The sequence below is a fragment of the Schistocerca cancellata genome, chromosome 7 (assembly GCF_023864275.1).
Source record: "Schistocerca cancellata isolate TAMUIC-IGC-003103 chromosome 7, iqSchCanc2.1, whole genome shotgun sequence".
NCBI classification, from domain to species: domain Eukaryota; kingdom Metazoa; phylum Arthropoda; class Insecta; order Orthoptera; family Acrididae; genus Schistocerca; species Schistocerca cancellata.
Genome location: NC_064632.1, coordinates 223,549,212 through 223,571,267, shown reverse-complemented (window position 1 = coordinate 223,571,267; position 22,056 = coordinate 223,549,212). Strand labels below are relative to the sequence as shown.

General features: G+C 45.2%; 1 protein-coding gene across 1 annotated transcript in view; it reads right to left on the bottom strand.

Moving 5' to 3' along the window:
- LOC126092706 (translation initiation factor IF-2-like) overlaps positions 1–18,012 on the bottom strand; it is a 66,056-nt gene extending 48,044 nt beyond the window's left edge. Inside the window, exons 1-2 of the mRNA XM_049908428.1 lie at positions 17,820–18,012; positions 372–490 (exon numbers count right to left, since the gene is read on the bottom strand). Of these exons, the coding sequence (XP_049764385.1) occupies positions 372–490; positions 17,820–18,012 (312 nt within the window). The remainder of the gene's footprint in view (positions 1–371; positions 491–17,819) is intronic.
- Between the last annotated feature and the right edge of the window lie 4,044 nt (positions 18,013–22,056).

The window sequence follows — 22,056 nt, the reverse complement described above, 5'->3', positions numbered from 1 at the left end:
ACTTTGATGAGTGGCTGATGTTCACCATTTTAATGACTTCGTGAGTCAAAGCAGAGGTTTGGTATCGGCAGGTCCAATATTGCCATGGGAGGCGGGTAAGGAGGGCGTCCACACCCCGAGTATGCCGTTTCAAAAGTATTAGTGCTGAGCTAGAGTCTAGTTCGACACGACGGTTATTGTCAACATATTTGAGGCACTTTTCCGTTGCACCTGGTGGCATTGTTGCTCAGCCAGTTGGAACGTTGCAACGCAGGCAAACGGCACTGGGTGCTCGGTCAGTCTCAGTGGCAGTGAATGTGAAACAGGTCACGATGTCTCGGGTGGGAGCGAGTGGCGACCACGGCGGCGGTCGGTGCGGCGTGTGCTCTAACTGTGCCCCCGTGCCGTGTGTGGGAACCCGCGGGCCGAGGTTGATCCCTGGTGCGGCCGTTGACTCTGGAGCGACCGGTCCGGCAGGCGGCGCCGTCTTTGCTGCCGCCACCGCCACCGCCTGGTGCAGAGGCGGCCTAACGGTGACGTCTCCGTGACCGAGTCACGCCGCCCACCTCGCCGCGCGCTCCACTTTCGTTTACTTTGTGCCGAAAACAAATGCCGCCGCGCGGTGCCGATTTTGCTATGCTGGGAAATCCGTTGAGCTTTGCGTTGGATGAATGCTGCCTCCTGCACAAAAGGCAAAACGCTGGCCATTAATGCGTCACAGTCTTTCGGTGGGAAGCCACGAGGGTAGTTTGGAAAGTTCTCGGAATGGAACAGAAAGAAAGACGTACCTCAGTGAAACATTTTTACTTTTCAGTGTAGTCTCCTTGTACATTAATGCACTTGGTCCAGCGATTTTCCAACGCCTTAATCCCATCTCGCAAATTAAATTCCTCCAGGACTGCAGAAGACCCGTCAGCTTTGGCTGTCAGTTCGTCGTTTGAAGGGAATCTTCATCCACTGAGGAAAATTTTGAGTTTAGGGAAGAGATGGAAGTCCGACGGAAACAAATCATACGAATAAGGCGCTTCTTATTTAATGCATTTTGCCATACCAACGATTCTTATGTGTGGGCTCGCACTATCTTGGCGAAAGATGGCTTTCTGCTTAACCTGACCGTTTTGGGGTTCCGTGCCTCAGTCGCCTCAGTCGCATGTATAGAATCGCTTTTTTGTCTCTCTGTGCGTCCGACTGTTAAGAACCCTTTTTCTCAGGAACGAGTAGACGTATCAAGTTCAAATTTATGTCACATACACTACCGTTTGTGGAAATTGCAACACCAATAAGGAAACGCATGAATTCAATTTAATACCATAGGTTAGGTACATGACAAGTAACAAATGATTACCTTTTCAAACATGTTCATGTTCTTCGAGCCCTACTACTCAGCGCTGCAATTAGAGCTGCTACATGCCGTGATATTGAATCAATAAGGTTCTGAATACGTTCCTGAGGGATTTCTCTCCACGCAGTTTGTATCCGAGCCGACAAATCCGTGACACCAGTTACTGGAGGACCGTGACGCACCAGGTGGCGACAAACCGTATGCCAGACATGTTCGATGGGCGACATGTCTGGCGAACGTGCAGGCCAGGGAAGCAATGGTACCCGTAGCTCTTGGAAGAAGGCCTCTACATTCCTCGCAATATGTGGCCAGGCATTGCCCTGTTTAAATGTGGTCTGTGGAGATGCCTGAGGCAGGGGAAGTACCCCAGGCTCCTCAACCCCCGTTAGGTACCGGTTGCTGTTCAAAGTGCCTGCATTACGTACGAGGCGAGATCGGTTCTTGTAACCAATGGCGCCCCAAACCATCGCACCTGGTGTTTGTCCGCTATGCCGCTCCACAATGCAGCCTTGCAGTTTGCGCTCACCACGGTATCGCCGGACACGTATGCGGCCATGACTGTAGGATACGTTGAAGCGGAACTCATCCGAAAAGATTGCATGTTGCCACTCGGCACCCCAGTGACGGTGTTCACGTGTCCATTGGAGTCGGAGGAGCTTGTAGATCCTGGATAATGGAAGCCGATGTAATGGCACGCGTGCAACCTGTCCAACCTGCAGCAGACGGCGACGAACAGTCGGCGCAGACAAGTTCACACCTGTTGCAGTGCTCCAGCGTCGAGCCAACACTGTAAATGAGGCTGTACGGTCCGTAATGGCCATGCGGACAAGATGACGGTCATCCCGTGCTGTGGTCATGTTCTGTGGTGCAGTTCCCGCTCGTCGCTGCATACCACCTTCCTCTATCCTCTGCTTCCAAACACGCATCACTGTCGTAGCAGCATGCCCTGTGCGAGCAGAAATGTCACGGTATGACAACCCCGTTTCCCGGAAACCTATCGTTCTCCCCCGTTCGAACTCGCTCACGTGCCGATATGGCTCCCTTTGACGTCGACAGGGCATACTGGCACTCACTGTATTGTTTACACCTCGCGTGACAGCGCTGCACCGACTACACTAGGCGCAACACCGACCCTATCGGACCGACACGAGAGGGCTCTGCTCGGCCTACGTGTACCACAACTCGCTGCAAGACGTATCACGTATTGCTTGCACACCCGTCGCCACTTCCTCCAAGTATGGCGCTATTCTGGTACTTCCTTCTCGTTGTTGTACTTTTCACAAACGGCAGTGTATTAGAGTCTGTGGTCCTCTGGAAGTCTTGTAGTGTAAAAATGTTAAGCTCTGAAGTAAATTCAACCAGAACATATGGCCATTTATGTCACATACTTTGATACTCGAAAAATTACTTATTAAAACCTATAGGGCACTTCCCGCTGACCTAGAATCACGAACTTTGGCAAGAAGGAAGGTTTCACAGTACAAATGAAGGAAAAAAACATGGGAATTCTTAATTTGTAGTTATATAACACGAAAAAATGTTTTTCGTATCGTTTTTTAACCGTCTTCTAGGCGCTTCAGTCCGGAACCGCGGGACCACTACGGTCGCAGGTTCGAATTCTGCCTCGGGCATGGCTTTGTGTGATGTCCTTAGGTTAGTTAGGTTTAAGTAGTTCTAAGTTCTAGGGGACTGATGACCTCAGAAGTTAAGTCCCATAGTGCTCAGAGCCATTTTTAACCGACTTCAGATTTGAAATTAAAACATTTTCTAGAGTATTGGAATCCCATTGATAACAGGCAAAACTCGTCAACATCCTCGACTCCAGAAATAGATAAAGTGTCTATAAACAGTTCGAGTCTCGGTCGGGCACACAGTTTTAATCTGCCAGGAAGTTTCATATCAGCGCACACTCCGCTGCAGAGTGAAAATCTCATTCTGAAAATTAAATTTGTTCGGAACCCTCAGTGCGTTAGTTCTGCTATGGAACCTGGCCAGTTTTTTAGCGTACGTTTTGCTGTCGTTGGTCCAGGAGGTATCCGTAGTATTGTGCCGTAATTGTTTGACCAGTGTGAATATAAGCTACCAGAGAAATCCCTTTCACATCATTGAAGACGGACGCCACGACCTGTCAGGACGACCCTATTGTTTTGTCTTCTGTGGTGGTGATACATCAACGTGTTTCCAATGCCTTGACTGTTGTTTCATCACTATGATATAGTAGTGGACCCAAATTTCATCTGGGTTGTCACAAACCGGCGGTACAAATGTTGTCTGTTGCTCTGCAGAGGGTTGAAACATTGTTCGGATTTTTCCATTCTCATGCGCTTCAAATCGTGCGTTAAGAGTCGCGGCACCAATCTAGCAGGTAATTCTCTCATATCCAATTCCACTGTTAAAATGTCATATGTCCGTTCAGGTAGCGACCCTACAGCTTCAGCAATTCGTTGCACTTTCAGTCGCTGATCCAACCACTACACGGATCATCAGCTAAGCTGTTCTAACCAAATTTAAACTAATTTGTCCTTTTGGCAGCGGTTTAAAATGAAGGAGCAACACGGGAACAACAATAGAGAGACGGCCGCACCACAAACATCGATCCAGAACACTAAAGCGTCACTTGTCTACCTACACAGGATGACCTTTTATTAACCGGGAACCTCGTTGTTCTAGTGCTGACAACTGATGGTGATTCCGTAAACTTTGCAAACCACCCACGCGCAGAGCTTACGTATTTCAACTTGTGCTGAATGCGGACGTCTTTGCTGTATACAAGCTGATTTAGCTTCCATCGTATTTTCAACATTCTGTAAAGCTGTTGCATAACGTTAGCTCGAGGGATCTCTGAACTCTGCGGATGAGGTGGTTCTGAGGTCGTAGCAGGGCAACATTATGCCGCTCCTAATAAGATTGCAGTATAGAATTCTGAATACCTGCAAATTCATGTACGATTGACTTAAGGACCACAGTATGGAAGGAAAGTGAGGTGCAGTACAAAATCTATGGTCTCGTTTTCAAGATGGCGGTCGAGTACTATTGGTTTCTTTTGCCCTGAACCTTCGACATAGATAGAGAAATTATTACAACAACTTGCTCAGCCATTTGAGCATCTAACTTTTGGTGCTTGTCATCTTGGCACTCGATTTCAGAACCCACGTTTCAGAGGAAAAACAAAGCCATCGAGGTCAATGTTTCAAATCACTCCAAAATAATATAATAAAAAGGTTCGTGCAGTATCTGGAGTGAAGACAAAAAATTGTGCATAATTCTTCTTTTCAGCACTGGAGCAGTCACAAGTTTTGTTTCTTCTGCTGCTAGGTAGTAACATTCCTTCTCGAAGAAAATTTCCTTGGGGCAAAACGTCCATATATGTTGAAGCCTTTGGCTTGTACTGATGAATGTGGAACTAGCTAGACGACGTGTTCTGGTAAACCGTTCACGGTGTAGCTAAGTTTACCTCGGTTCATTTCGATGACCTTCATACATGAGTGTTATATCATCTAAACGTTACAGTACACCTAAGGATGATTTATAAATTAATAACTATTCGAAATTTTGAATGTTTTATAAACAAGTGCAGCGATTTTATAACAAAGCTTGATTACGTAGTTCGTACACAGTGATGCGAATGAACTTCATTGGTTCAAATGATTTTGAGCACTATGGGACTTAACAGCTGAGGTCATCAGTCCCCTGGAACTTAGAACTACTTAGACCTAACTAACCTAAGGACATCACACACATCCATGACCGAGGCAGGATTCGAACCTGCGACCGTAGCGATCACGTGGTTCCAGACTGAAGCGCCTAGAACTGCTCGGCCACACCGGCCGGCGAACTTCATTCAAATCCCGCGAAAGACAGGACTCAGTCGGTGAGTTAGCTCTTATCCCAGCGACGCATACTGCAGTTGATACTCGCGTAAACATTCAGATGATACGCCGCTGAGCTGGACGAACCAAAACAATCCAGACTGTAAAAGCATTAACTCTGTAATTTCCTGTCTGATCTTCAATAAAAGTATGTCACAAATTTTGTCTAATAGAGAACTGCTGTAATAGAACAAAGGAGCTTCACAGTTCCATAAAAAAATCAGGCTTCATGTCCAGCAGAGTTGATGTCTTTAATTCTGTAGTTGTTGACATTACAAAATACATTGGCTTTTTTTAAATTTTTGTTGATGCTCTGACACCTGCAGTGATCCGCAGAACAAGTTGTATGACCTAGGTTCCGTCTGATAGTGTAAAGTAGAACATGTTCGCATGTTACTTTCCTAAGCGAAACATGTTTCGGTAGATTTGTGCCACCATCATTGGGGGCTTTGCTCTATTTAAGTCTACAAGTTTTACTACAAAACTTGTAGATAAAAATTGGGCTTAAAACATTTTTTTATCTACAACAAACTTCTACGTCAATTACTAGTTGGTTGCGCTTTGTAGGACCTACAGTAAATGATTAGGTAGCTTGTCATCTGGAAAATATGATGCTTTTGTGAAGATATCTGAAAGTAAATATTCACAGACGCAGCTAAGTGGTCAGCATGCTTGACTGCTGTGCTGTGGGCTTCGGTTCAGTTCCCGGTACTGTCGGGGATTTTTCGTTGGTGGCGGGAAGCAGCGGGGCCCAGTGACGCCATGGTAGATAATGATCACATGGCGGCTGCAGGTTATACATGCCTGTCGGAGCCAATACGCGGAGCTGGTAATCTGACAGTAAGCAAAGTTTCTCTTTCAAAATGGTTCAAATGGCTAGAACTTAGAACTACTTAAACCTAACTAACCTAATGACATCACACACATCCATGCCCAAGGCAGGATTCGAACCTGCGACCGTAGCGGTCGCGCGGTCCCAGACTCAAACGCCTAGAACCGCGTCTCTCTTTCATTTCACTTTACCTTCACTGCGCGAAAACATTTCCCCACAATATTTAGACATTACAAACTGTTTGTACCCGCCTACATAGCCGAGTTCGCTAACCCACTCCTGTGTAATGGCGCTCGACCCGGAGCTAAGCCGGTTCGAATCCTGGTGTTGGAAAATTTCCACTACCGGCATTTGGTCGACAAGGGGAGAAGAGGCGGTAGTGTCAGGTTCCTGATGACCAGTCTTTGCGCCAGTGCTCTGAATTAAATTCCAAACCTCTCCGAAGTGTGTTACGTAGTGAGGGAATGTGACACTGTTGATAGTCATAGGTTCGTCGAATGGGAACCTTAAGCTCGTTGGCCCCCTTGGTGCTGTGCGAGAAGAGCAGGCTGTGTGGTGGCTTCGGGTTTCACCCTATCCCGTATTTTTTTCAACCGAAATTGGCCAATAAAAACGTGTTGCGTATTTAACACGTTAACTCATTTATTTATAGTGCAGTTACAGGTGCCTGGCGATAATCTTTTGCACCCTCACTCCATGTTCAGCAAAGGTTTAATGTCCCGTCGAGAATGAGGCCATTATGCAAGGAGCATACGTTCGGACTGAAAAAGAGAGAGAGAGGAAATGGGCTGTGTCCTTTTCAAAGGAACCGTACCGGCATTCGCATTAAACGATTCAAGGAAATCATGGAAAACATAGGTATGGAGGTGCGAAAGGGAATTTTAACCACCGCCCTCCCGACTACGATTCCGGTGTCTAACACACTGGACCACTTCCCTCAGTGTGGTCACTAGAGATGGAGTGCAACTTGATTTGGAGAAGAACAAGGAAGGAACTGGGCCCTGCCCTTTTCAAAGGCATTGCTTAAATCAATTTAAGAAAGCCACGGCACATCGAATTCAGGATCGTCAGACTCTTCCCGTGTATGAGTTCAGTTTCTAATCACTGCACCGCCTTGCTTGGTTTGAGCAAGAGGTGTTTTCGAACCAGACAGCACTGTGATGACATGTTGTTTGCCTGTTGCTTCAATTGCAAGTATTTCCAATAGTTTTACCTCATTTTCCGCTATCTACAGCGTCTGTAATGTACTGCCTCATTTGGAGGCATCTACCGGGTGATCAAAAAGTCAGTATAAATTTGAAAACTTAATAAACCAAGGAATAATGTAGATAGAGAGGTAAAAATTGACACACATGCTTGGAATGACATGGGGTTTTGTTAGAAGCAAAAAAAATCACCCCATATTGCTAGACGCATGAAAGATCTCTTGCGCGCGTCGTTTGGTGATGGTCGTGTGCTCAGCCGCCACTTTCGTCATGCTTGGCCTCCCAGATCCCCAGACCTCAGTCCGTGCGATTATTGGCTTTGGGGTTACCTGAAGTCGCAAGTGTATCGTGATCGACCGACATCTCTAGGGATGCTGAAAGACAACATCCGACGCCAATGCCTCACCATAATTCTGGACATGCTTTACAGTGCTGTTCACAACATTATTCCTCGACTACAGCTATTGTTGAGGAATGATGGACATATTGAGCATTTCCTGTACAGAACATCATCTTTGCTTTGTCTTACTTTGTTATGCTAATTATTGCTATTCTGATCAGATGAAGCGCCATCTGTCGGACATTTTTTGAACTTTTGTATTTTTTTGGTTCTAATAAAACCCCATGTCGTTCCAAGCATGTGTGTCAATTTGTACCTCTCTCTATCTACAATATTCTGTGATTTATTCAGTTTTCAAATTTATACTGACTTTTTGATCACCAGGTTGTTACCAGTGAAAAGTATTGCCACCAAATTAAATAAAAACTTTATTAACAATCGACAACTTTCTTTGTCGTGGCTACATATTTACATTTCTCAACGTAGTCATCCCAGCCACGAACACATTTCTGTCTACGAGATACCAGTTTGTTAACAGGATCACTGTAGACTTTGTTGACTGAGCCACAACCTCGCCTCTACTTTCACCGCTTCATCAGTTATCAAAGTGAAGTCCTGGAAAGTGTTCCTTAAGTTTTTGGAACAGATTGCAATCGGATGGGGTCGAGACAGTACGTTATGGAACATGATTGGCGACAGTGAACCCAAAGCGTCAGATTTTTGCAGATGTCGAAGCGCTCCTGTGTGATCTGGCATTGTCATGGTGAAGGATGGGGTGTTCCATGTGTGGACGAACCCTTCGAATTCGAAACTAGATTACACTCCGTTGTTTTTCAAGCACCGACATAGTTACGTTACACACAGTCATGTTACACGCTCTAGCGGCAGCGCGCTTCAAATATGTAGACTTCAAAAATGAAGTTGTAGAATGTTAGTAACGTATCTTTTAAGTATAAAAAATTAAGATGTTTCACATAAAAATTCAGAGACATTATTTTTCAGCACTCCCTCGTACAACTTGTATACTCACGAGCAGAGATGGTCTCCCGTCGTCAAAAGAAATCCTCTTGACGCATGGGACGGCCAGAAACACCCGTAAAAGTAATCAGAGAGCATTGAGACAGTCAATTCTAGTGGGATTATAGACGGTCCTTTTCAAAATAGTGATGGCTCCAACATAGGTGATATCCTTTGCGAGAGAAAAGACTTTGTTTCCCTATGAAGCGACTCCGTATTTTCAGTGACATGAAAATTTGAAATCCGATATTGGTGGCAAACTAATGCATGAGTAACATGTATGCTTCGTAAAATTCAAGAACATTATAATGGGCATCACCTTTGACGACACGACAGCTGCTTTAGGACATCTACATCTCATTGGCTTGGCCCCACACTCATTATACAGTGTGGTCAGAAACAATCTGAAAAGCTTGTAACTATGATGCAGGGTAGGTTGTGCTGATAAATAACTATTAAGAAAATAATTCTATATGCTGCGTCGTTTCCGAGTTAATTATCATAGAATTTAACCAGACAGTTGCACGTGCAAATTCAAGCGGCTTCCTGGAGATGGTATCCCCCCACGTATTCTTCGTTTCGTTTCCTAAAACCCAACAAATGAGCAGTAAAAAAAACTGGAGATGACGGTAGTAAGGACCGAACACGAGCCAAAGGCTCAGCAAACTTGTACGCTGTCATCTACGCTATCAGAACCACTGATGATAATTGTATGTGGCGCGCCGCTTGAATTTGTGCGAGCAAAGGCACGAATTTCTCCACACAATCTACCATGCAACGCCCTTGCAAGCTTTTCAGACGCTTTCGTGAGTGCTCACGCGCAATACACACTCCGCTACCAGGTTGTCAGTGGTATAGTAAGTGCCGGCGTTCAAGATGCTTCAGTACCATTGTCACACGCCTGAGCTTCAATCACGGCTGGTCCCGGAAACATCTGCAACGCATGTCTTAAATCACTTGTACTGTGTCCATCTGATGAAGGGTGTTAAAACGATTATACAATCGGTTTACCTGTATTACATAATTCGATATGATTCCACCAGCACTCTGAAGGGACACCTGAAGAGACGGAAAGTCCCTTGCCGTTTTGAGTAGTGTTGTTACTATCAAAGAAAAACTGCAAGGTAACTTATGCATGTGTTTAGCCATCCAGAATAATGTAGCTATTGTTGGACCGTACGCAGGGGGATAACATATAAGAAAAACAATCACTTTTTCTCTTGCAATTCTATTCCATCTGCTCTCTCCCTCCGGGCCAGCTCCTTTCTCTCTCTCAACCGCCGACAAACTTTTTTTTATTGAGATGTTTCCCGTTACACTTTTAGTAAGTTTTACCCAGTGAGGTGGGCATTGTATTCCACTTATATTAAGAAAGAACCGGTCCAGCTACCTGTTCACCCATCATTGATACTCCATGGTTTCCTAATTCAAATGACGCAAATTCTGCGCTGTGACCTCTACAAAAGACGACGGAGGATTTTAATATCCATCCTTCACCAGTCCGAGCTGGTGTCCGGTCTCCTGATGAGCTAGATGCTGAACTGTAGTGCCTCGCGTTTTAATTTTATAGGTCGTCCTCTCCCTCGGTACAAATTGAATACAGAAACTAGACATGAAAGGCTTTGCAGCTCCATTCAGCAGACAATAAAATATGCTTTTCAGATATTCCGTTCTCTTGTAAAGCGCTTGACAGAAGGAACTCCGTTCCGCACACAGCAGGAAATATCATGGAACAAAACCAAATGACTTGTGATTTCACACAAGAGTCACGTACCCTCTTGACAGTTCAATATACGAAAGCTCTTTTGGCTTACCTATTATTGCTGCGAAAAACTTCCTGTAATGGTAAAAAGCCTGGTGGAGCTAATGCACGAATCGCGAGTGAGTACGTGACAATGCACTTGCCTTTTATTGGTTCCAATAAAAGCCTTCGGATGTAGCTACTGGCAGATAGGTCGTTTCCCGCCAGTGTTGCGCAATTGGCTAATACGCTGTCGCCCTTCAGGCGAGCTATAAATGGATTTTTTCCTCAAGACACTCTCCACAATACGTTAAAGTTTGTCGCTATATTTTTGTGACACTATGTAGGGTGATTCGGTTACCCTACCGCAGAAGTTTAATGCAATCCGCACTACACCTGTATCAGGAATGGTATCCAGACAGTCGACAGCCACGTAATCGGTTTAAAATTTCTCTTAGAGCTTCGGGTGATTCTTAGAAAACGGCATCATACTGTCAAAAAATACAAGTAAGGATTGGCCATGAGTTACACGGTATTTCTGGACCAAAATATACCCCACTTCTGTCATTCTTAGCCAAGCGTCTCCAATCTTTCCTTGTGTAACTGGCAGTGTGGTCTTACAGGTTTTGGATATCTCTGTAAGTTTATTCTGTTTATAGTCTTAATCTTTCGTAAATGGTTCAGAAACGTTGCCTTAAACAATGTGTTTCATCTTTGGAAACGAAATAAATTAGTAGGAGATATCAAAATGGGAAGTGTGGACGTGATAACCTCACGGTATATAACCCAATGAAAAAATTAATATATGACATACCACATTAATGTGCTAAAGTAGTTTGATGAACAAATTGTGTAAAATGGGTCTAAGATGTCTTTTTCTACTTAACTAGTTATTCTGTGACATTCTGACAATGTACCTCACATCTCCAGAAAGAAAAAAATGGTTCAAATGGCTCTGAGCACTATGGGACTCAACTGCTGTGGTCATAAGTCCCCTAGAACTTAGAACTACTTAAACCAAACTAACCTAAGGACAGCACACAACACCCAGCCATCACGAGGCAGAGAAAATCCCTGACCCCGCCGGGAATCGAACCCGGGAACCCGGGCGTGGGAAGCGAGAACGCTACCGCACGACCACGAGATGCGGGCTCTCCAGAACGAACTGGCCAACAACATTGTTCTGTCATGTGGGGTCGCACACACCTACATCCACATATACACAGATACTACGAAAGCCATCGTAGGGTGCATGGCGGAATACCACTACTTGTCATTTCCTTTCCTGTTCCACTCGCAAATAGAACGAGGGAAAAACGACTGTCTGTATGCATCCGTATGAACCCTAATTACTCGTATCTTATCTTCGTGGTCCTTACGCGCAATGTATATTGGCAGCGGTAGAATCTTTCGGCAGTCAGCTTCAAATTCCGGTTGATTTTCTCAATAGTGTTTCTCGAAAAGAACGTCGCCTTTTCTCCAGGGTTCAAATGGTTCAAATGGCCCTAAGCACTATGGGACTTAACATCTGAGGTCATCAGTCCCCTAGAACTTAGAACTACTTAAACCTAACTAACCTAAGGACATCATACACATCCATGCCCGAGGCAGGATTCGAACCTGCGACCGTAGCAGCAGCGCGGTTCCAGAATGAAGCGCCTAGAACCACTCGGTCACAGCGGCCGGATTCTCTCCAGGGATTCCCATTTGAGTTCCCAAAGCATGTCCATAACACGTGTCGTTGGAACCTACCGGTAACAAATCTAGCACCCATTCTCTGAATTGCTTCGATGTCTTCTTTCAATCCAACCTGGTACGGATCCCAAACACTCAAGCAGTTCTCAAGAATATATCGCACCGGCGTCCTATATGCGGTCTCCTTTACCGGTGAACCACTGTTTCCTAAAATTCTTCCAATATTCTGAAGTCGACCATTCGCCTTCTCTACCACAGTTCTCACATGCTTGATCCCATATCGCTTTGAAACGTTATGCCCAGCTATTGAAACGACTTGACTGTGTCAAGCAGGACACTAGTAATATTGTATTCTGACATTACAGATTTGATCTTGCTACTCATCCGCACTGACTTACATTTTTCCACATTTTGAGCTAGCTGCCATTCATTACAAGAACTGGAAATTTCGTCTAAGTCGTCTTGTATCTTCGCACAGTCACTCAACTTCGACACCTTACTACACCACAGCTTCATCAGCAAACAACCGCAGACTGCTGCCCACCCTGTCCGCCAATTCATTTTAACGACGGTCCTATCACACTTCCCTGGGGCACTCCCGACGATATCCTTGCTTCTGATGAACACTCGCCGTCGAGGACACCATACTGGATTCTATTATTTAAGATGTCTTCGAGTCACTCACATGTCTGTGAACTTAGTCCACATGCTCATACCTTCGTTAACAGCCTGCAATGGGGCATTGTGTCAAATGCTTTCCGGAAATGTAGTAATATAGAATCTTCCTGTTGCCCTTCCATAGTTCTGAGCTTATCATGTGAGAAACTGGCAAGCTGATTTTCGCGCAAGACCTTGCTGATTCGTGCACATAAGCTGCTTAGCCTCAAGAAACTTTATTATGTTGAAACTGAGGATATGTTCAAGGATTTTGCAGCAAACAGAAGTTAGGGATATTGGTCTACAATTTTGCGGGACCGTTTTTTTTTTTTTATTTTCGTCTATACTGGAGTTACTTATGCTTTTTTCCAGTCGCTTACGACTTTGCGCTGGGCGAGGGATTCAGTATAAATGCAAGCAATGTAAGGGGCCAGTGCCGTAGAGTAGTCTTCGTAAAACTGAACTGGGATTCCATCTGGACCTAGTGATTTATTTGCTTTCAAATCTTTCAGTTGTTTCTCTGCGCCAGGTATGCTTATTACTATGTCGTCCATACAGGAGACTGTCCGATGGTCAAATGACGGCATGTTTGTACGACGCCATAAAATGGTATCAGTAGGGGCTGCTGAATCACCCTGTAAACACAAAATTTTTTTCTGTGGCAGTTGAACGACATAACATGGATGAAACTTGATCAATAAGTAATAACCATTGTAAGGCCCTCAGGAACGAGGTCCTACGAACGTCCGTTTTACTGCATCAAATGTAAGCCAACTTGAAACTCAGCTACAATCGGTTTTCGCTACACTCGCCCGAGTCACTGCAGAGTACCGCCCTATCTCGAGTTATTTGTACCTGTGGGGCAATGGCCAAGACGCCACCCTCCAAAGGCGACTAATGGGACGCGCCTCGTAGAGAGGGAGCGAGTTGACTGGACACTCGGTCAGGCGTTTGTCGTAGGTCGGGGCCCGCGCGCCTCGTACGCTTAAGGGCGAATATGTACATTTTCTTTGCGTGTGATTGTTTTCAATAATAAGTGCTTCTCTAGGTATGTTGTCATTCATTGCAATCCAAATTGATCCGAACCATTACACAGTTCTTAAAATTCCTGGCCGTGGGGTAAAATAGTCGATTCAAATTTCCATCTGCTGACGCTAACAGTTGGTGTTGTTATTAGTATGTGTTATCGCTGTTACTGTCATATCCTTTGCTCAAAATGTTCATCTTGTGCAGATGAATCAGCACGTTAAGATATGTCGACGTTGAGATGTGAAAGAATTGCAGAAAGGATCTATCACGTTTGGACCTGCCCTTGAGCACCGTGTTAGTAAATGAGCAACCACGTAACACGATGTAAGAACCGCGGCACGAGAAAATTCTAATCAACAAGGGCTGGAGATGAATGTCACGTCTTATCCATGACAATCGGTTTGAAACCGTACAGGGATTTGAGGAAAGTAAATACCGACAGCCGTAGTTTTATGAATTATTTTGATTGCCTACCAATTTCGGTGCCTCATTGGCACCACCTTTACGCCCCTATACATGTAAAAGTCTAGACGTCTGTGCTGTTATAGGGTTCACTAAATTCAGCTGGCTACCATAGATTTCTTAAACTTCTCGTGGAGAGTCCACGTGAAATTATATAAAAGATATAAATATATGTAATATATAAAATAATAAATAATAAAATACAGGGTGTATCAAAAGGAATCATCCGATTTGGCACGTCTATATTTCAAAAACTAATAAACATATACAATGAATTCGGTTTTTTAATGAACGGGAAACATAATAAGTTTTTTTTCATACCTTTTCAAAAAAAATGTTCAAATGTGTGTGAAATCTTATGGGACTTAACGGCTAAGGTCATCAGTTCCTAAGCTTACACACTACTTAACCTAAATTATCCTAAGGACAAACACACACACCCATGCCCGAGGGAGGACTCGAACCTCCGTCGGGACCAGCCGCACAGTCCATGACTGCAGCGCCTGAGACCGCTCGGCTAATCCCGCGCGGCTCATACCTTTTCACAGGTGTTCCATATGCCCCCTTGAAATGCACGGCATACGTCAATGTGGTATTCAAATTGTTCCCAAACTGCAGCGAACATGTGTTGAGGTACAGCTTCCACAGCTGCTGTTATGCCATGTTTCGGTTCTTTCATTGTTGTTGGTAATGGAGGCACATAAACAGAGTCTTTTATAAACCTCTACAAGAAATAATCACATACAGTCAGGTCGGGTGACCTTGGAGGCCTGTAATGTAGGGCTGAATCATTTGGTCCAGTGCGACCATCGTTTAGTAATCCTTTGATTTAAAAATTCCCGCACTTACAGATGCCTGTGTGGAGGTGCCCCATCCTATTGGTAAATGAAGTCGTTCGAATCAGTCTCCAACTGTGGGAAAATAAAGTTCTCAAGTATGTGGCGATATAAGCTTCCTCTGACAGTGTTCTCGGCAAGGAACAATGGACCATACACCTTTTCCCGTGAAACTGCACAAAACACATTAAATTTTGGACAGTCCCCCTCGTGTTGTACAGCTTCATGTAGTTGTTCTCTATCCTATAGTCTCACATTACGACGGGTCATCTTTCCATTTAAATGGAATGTTACCTTGTCACCAAACACTAAGCGTGGAAGAATACTGTCATCCTCCATCTTGCCAGGAACGAAATTACAGATCTCCCCACGTTGTTGTTTGACTCCTCCACGAAGAGCTTCAAAATGGTTCAAATGGCTCTGAGCACTATGGGACTCAACTTCTGAGGTCATTAGTCCCCTAGAACTTAGAACTAGTTAAACCTAACTAACCTAAGGACATCACACACACCCATGCCCGAGGCAGGATTCAAACCTGCGACCGTAGCGGTCTCGCGGTTCCGGACTGCAGCGCCTAGAACCGGCCGGCGAAGAGCTTCAAGTAGCTGAATTTTGTATGGTTTCATGTGTAAATGTCGACGCAATACACGCCAGACGAACATCAGGCTCATATTAAGCTGTCGAGCTGCACGGCGAACGGATTTCTGCGGACTTCTTGTGAAACTATGCAGGATGAGTCCGCCATCTGTGTCAGACACTCTAGGACGGCCCGGCAATTTGCCTGTACACAAACAACCTGTTTCTCGGAATTGTTCATGCCATCATTTAATGCCCTGTGCTATAGGAGGATCAACACCATACCTAGTACGAAAATCGCGCTGAACAGTTATTACTGACGCGCACTGCGGAAAACTTAGAACATAAAACGCTTTCTGTTGTCCCGACATCATTTGTACCAGAACTGAGGTGGGCGCACACAGATGCTACCTAGCGGGAACCATGTAAGACTCGAGAGTTTGCTGTTTCCAACAGTACGTTGTTCACGCACATATGTCGAATAACATAACAGCTATGAATTTTTTTTTAATCGGATGATTCTTTGTGATACACTTTGTATATGTAAGGTATGTTTAAAGACCATGAATATCGTACTGTACGACCGATCTGAATTAATATTGTGCCGGCCGCGGTTGCCGAACGGTTCTAGGCCCTTAAGTCCGGAACCGCGCGACTGCTACGGTCGCAGGTTCGAATTGTGCATCGGGCATGGCTGTGTGTGATGTCTTTAGGTTAGTTAGGTTTAAGTAGTTCTAAGTTCTAGGGGACTGATGACCTCAGATGTTAAGTCCCATAGTGCCCAGAGCCATTTCAACCATTTTTTGAATTAAAATTGTCAAAAACGGTATGGGACTGCTACTTTCGGTTACCTCGGGATGGAAACAGAAATATCGATAGATTTACGAAACATATAATCTTCGTTTGTTGTGTACTACTAATACATCCACTAAATTAGAATGATATGTAGAAGTAAGATCACGAAAATGCTAAGTCATTGGTTTGAAGTAATATTTTTACCGATGTATTGGACCCATTTAATAGAGTTTTTTTTTGGGGGGGGGGGGGTAGCTAAATTTCGTAGTGACCATGAAGCTGCGATATCAATCAACGCTAATATATTTTTAAAGATTTCGCTACTCTTTTCTGACAGAGGCTATTTTGTGTGCACTTTCACCAGAATAGTGGAGGCACACGTTTCACCTATAATAGAAAGTAGGCTGTTTAGGTTTTCTTAGCGCTCTGTATGAAAATCACTGGCTGTGCTGTGTGCAGTCTGTGGCTGGTTGGCATTGTTGTGATGCTCGCCATTGTAGCGTTGGGCAGATGGATGTTAACAGCGCGTAGCGTTGCGCAGTTCGAGGTGAGCCGCCAGCAGTGGTGAATGTGGGGAGAGAAATGGCGGAGTTTTGAAATTTGTAAGACTGGATGTCATGAACTGCTATATATATTATGACTATTAAGATAAATACATTGTTTGTTCTCTATTAAAATCTTTCATTTGCTAACTATGCCTATCAGTAGTTAGTGCCTTCCGTAGTTTGAATCTTTTATTTAGCTGGCAGTAGTGGCGCTCGCTGTATTGCAGTAGTTCGAGTAATGAAGATTTTTGTGAGGTAAGTGATTTGTGAAAGGTATAGGTTAATGTTAGTCAGGGCCATTCCTTTGTAGGGATTTTTGAAAGTCAGATTGCGTTGCGCTAAAAATATTGTGTGTCAGTTTAAGCACAGTAGTGTATAATTGTTCAAAGGTGACGTTTCAGTGTGCACTTTCACCAGAATAGTGGAGGCACACGTTTCACCTATAATAGAGTTTTACAAAATTGGCGTTCTCGTCATATTTCTGCTGAACGAGTGAAGATTGGTATGACAATTACGCCGGAGAACTACGACGAAAAGGAGGATCACCAGGCAGTACCAAAACACTCGGTTATTTCTGAAACGCGAAGTAACGAACGTTGCGTGATAATTTCACTCGGTTTTGGAGAACTGTAATTGCTGAATATAACCCCTAATTTGGGAGTGTTGTGTTCTGAAATCTCCACCCACTCCGCAGTCGCATTTAGAAGGGAGACCGCAGCGCTGCCTTCCGCTTATCTCGTGGTTATCATACCGTGGCAACTCTGCAAATGCAGCTCCGCCAGAGCCGCAATTGGTATTCCATCTGCCTTACGTATTTCGCAACGGCGCGGCCCTCGCGCGCTTGTCCTTCCAGTTGCGCCGACTCGGCTTACGCTGCGAGATAACGCGGGCGAAATTACTGCCGCGGCGACGACCCAGTTTAGACATTCCGGGCGCGCCGACGCGCCGCGTGGGCTCTGGACCCGGCGTGGCCGCTCTGTGCGGCCGCAGGTCGGCGACCGCGCGGCGTGGGCAGCCGCTGACCCCGCGCTGACCGCGGCGCGTATCGCCGCGCATCTGCCGCCGCACTCGCGCCGGCCCCCGTGCTGCCATCAGCGAAAGCGAAGTCGGAACAAAACTCCTTCCCGTTACGTCCAGACGCCGTGTGTAGCACACAGCGTGATAGCACCACTGCTGTCCACGTGTATAATTACGCTATCTGACCGAAAGTGTCTGGGCACTCCTCTGTATTACGGACTTGACAACCAGATTTCATGAGAGGCGGACCCGTCAGCATAAAAGGCGGCGGGGAGCATTCTGTTGTCAGTAGGGAAGCAGTACCAGCAGAATGGATCCGTCAGGCGTGCTCAGTTACTTCGCTCGTGGGCTAGTCATAGGATGTCATCTGAGTGACAAATCCATCACGAGCACATCAACCCTTCTGAAGTTGCCCAGTTGGTGATGTGATCACCTGAATAACAAATCCATCAGGAACACACAAACCCTTCTAAAGTTGCCCAGTTGGTGATGTGATCGTCTGAGTAACAAATCGATCAGGAACACATCAACCCTTCTAAAGTTGCCCAGTTGGTGAAGTGTCTGTAAAGTAGAAACACAAAGGAGCGACCACAGCTAAACCAAGACGAGGCGAATTCATATACTGACGGACATGAACCATCCAGTATTGTGGAGGGCAGTTATAAAAAATTACATGAAATCAGTGGAAGGAATCATTCGAGAGTTTCAAAGCGCTGCCAGAAATCTAGCTAGCACAATGACAGTGTGCAGGGAGATAAGAAAAGAATGGTGTTGAATGGTCGAGCAGCTTGTCGTAAGCCACACATTGCTGCAGTCGATGCTAAGCGACACCTGAAGTGGTAAAAAGAGCGTCGCCTCTGGACACTGCGTTTGAGTTGCCTGGAGAACGTTACCTGACATTATGTGCAGTACCAACACTGAAGTACGAAGAAGCTTGGTTTACGACTTTTTTTCCGTTGTTGCGGAAGAGTATGAAGACAGTGCATACAGTAGAGCAACCATGGTCGGAGATGTTCATTGTATCAGCATGACAATGTATCCAGTCATAGAGCAGCGTGTGTGAGGCAATGGTTTGTGGACAATAACATTCCTGAAATGGCCTGGCTTGAACATAGTCCCGACCCATATCCAATGGAACAACGTTTGGATTACTTAGAACGTCGACTTCACTCCAATTCCTAGCACCTAGCGTCACTACCTTCTCTGGTATCGGTTACTGACGAAGAATGGGCTGCCATTCCTCCACAGACATTCCCACACCTTCGGCCTGTGATCTCATTGATTGGAGTAGATTTGTCCTCAGTGATGAGACCCACTTCGAATTGAGCATCTATGACCAGCGAAGAATTGTATGGAGACGCCCACTCTCCAGACACTGGTGGGATACCAACCTCCCCCTCCATACGGTCCGACAACCTGTAGTGATGGTCTGAAGTCCCATTTATTTTCGTAACAGGAACCATTTGGTTGTCATCCGCGGCAACCTCGCAAGAGAGCGGTACGTCTACACCTCATTTTGTTGCCCTTCGTGACAGGCAGTCTTGGGCTTACATTTCAACAAGATAATGCCCACCGACACACGACGAGAGTTTCTACCGCTTCCCTTCGTGCTTTCCAAATCCTACCTTGGCAGTAAGGTCGCCGGATTTCTCCCAAATTGAAAACGTCACGAGCATTATGGGCAGGGCTCTCCAACCTGCTCGGGATTTTGGCGATCTCACGCCCCAGTTGGACAAAATTTGGCACGATGTTCCTCAGCAGGACATTCAGTAACTCTCATCAGTCAATCGAAACCCAAAAAATGGCTTGCATAAGCGCCACAGTTAAATCGACACGTTATTGACTTGCTCAATTTGTGAAGCTGTTTCTCTTGAATACATCGTCCAATTTAATTTTTTGAAGTTGTAGTCGTCATCATATATATGTATACCACGCCACGCAAACTGGGAAATCTACTGATTTATGGCCACATTTTTATGGCGCATCTTCTGACCAAGAGTACGGGATAAGTTGTTTCCGATCCATGACTCATCACGGAACGTAGAGGGAGATCAGTTCGCTGTGTAAGATAAGCGGCGATCTGTGGAACATTTGACGAGAGAGAACAGTGCTGGTCCAGAGACAAGTGATTGAGAGCAAACCTTGTTCAACGGCTCTATAGCGTACTACCAACTACATAATTAAATGTTGACACAACAACGTCATCATTACGATTGCGATGGGCAGGGGATCGAGTTGATCGATGGAAATGTGTGGCCTGCTGGCATGAAACACATTGTTACGCAAGGCCGGTGGTCGTTTGCAGTCACATCGTTATCCAAACGACGACTGCTTAAAAAGTGCACCGCGCCACGGACGGAGGTCGGTCGTGGCACTACTTTGCTGTGGGGGACATTCACCTGGGCTTCCATGCGATCAGTGATATTAATTGAAGACGCCATGACTTCTGTGGACTACGTCAACATTACTGAGATCGCCTAGAGCCCTTCATGGTAGACGTCTGCTCCGATGGCGATGGCATCTTCCAGCAGGTTAACTGTTCGTGCCAGAAGGCCACAACCACGATGCATTGGTTTGGCGAACATGATCGTGAACTCACGTTGACGCCTTGACAACTAAATTCGTCTGATGAACCAGATGGAATACGTGTGGGATGCTATTGTATTCCAGCTTCGTGCTCGCAAACAATCGGCCTGTAATTCGTAGACGTCTGGCGTCACATACCTCCGGAAACCTACCAATGTCTTGTGGAATCCATGCCATGCACAATCGTTGCTGTATTGCGTTTCGAAGGAGGACCAACAACCTGTTACTGAGGTCGTGGTAATCTTTTGCTGCCGCGCGGGGTAGCTGCGCGGTCTGGGGCGCCTTGTCACGGTCCGTGCGGCTCACCCCGTCGGAGATCGAGTGCTCCTTCGGGTATGGGTGTGTGTGTTGTCCTTAGCGTAAGTTAGTTTAAGTTAGATTAAGTAGTGCGTAAGGGACCGATGACCTCCGCAGTTTGGTCCCATAAGACTTTACCACAAATTTCCAAAAAACTTTTGGCTCATCAGTGTACTGTAAAAGGGCTACGTCTGTCCGCTTGTATGTTAATGGCCTGGATAGAGGTGTGCGCGGATAAAAAAAAAGTTACCGTCACCCTCAAGTCTTACATCCACATCCACGAGTATTAAAATGGTTTAAATCTCTTCAAACCTATCACAAGCGGCGACATCGTCGCGAAAAAACAGTGACCCGGATATTTAATAAGCTTCCTTTCGTCTATGGTCACAAACTTTTTGTTAACAGATTACCGGTTTCGGTCTTTAATGACTATCATCAGATCTCCAACAGAAATGGGAAAAACATAAATACACTCGCAAACTGTATACAGCTTAAGAACAATACATAGACCATACCTGTTTCATAAAATCAAATATTGTTAAAAAGAGGAAGAGTTAAAAAACAGTGGTTGACATGTGCTCTAGTGCCAATTTACAAGATAATGACATAAATATTAAACACCGTTCATAGTGCACCAGGTAATATTAAACAACCATAAAACAAATCGCTAAAGGAGCCACAAATGAAAGAAAACATAGTGCTGCACATAATCAGCGCCCTCTGTTAGCTCTAACGCCAGAATTCCGCACAGGCGGGAAGCGGTTGGAGGAACGTGACGGTAGAGGGCCCCTCGTAGCCTGCGGCACTCCGTTGCAAGAAGAGAATGATAAAATTCCGTAACAGTGGATGATCCACCTTACCTGTTAAACGCAGTCTATGAAATGAATAGAGAAGGAACAAAAACATACTAGAGACATGGGTAAAACATATCAAAACGAAGTAAATATGTGATGCACTCAATACTAGGTGAACTTATCAACACACTATATATAACAGAGGCGTGCAGTGATCAGAGTAAAACATTGTCGAATAAAGCAAAGTAGGCATGGGGCACAACGTCAGTTGAGCGGTTTAGTTGGTTCGCTATTTTTTGCTTTATAAATTTCAGGCTTCTCTAACAAATTAAGTGCATGACGTTTTTCCATTCTGTGTAGAATACGGGTACAATTCTCAATGCTCCCGATGGATTAACCAGTATCAGATAAATGCTGTCCCAGAGCCGTTTTGTTTCGTGGC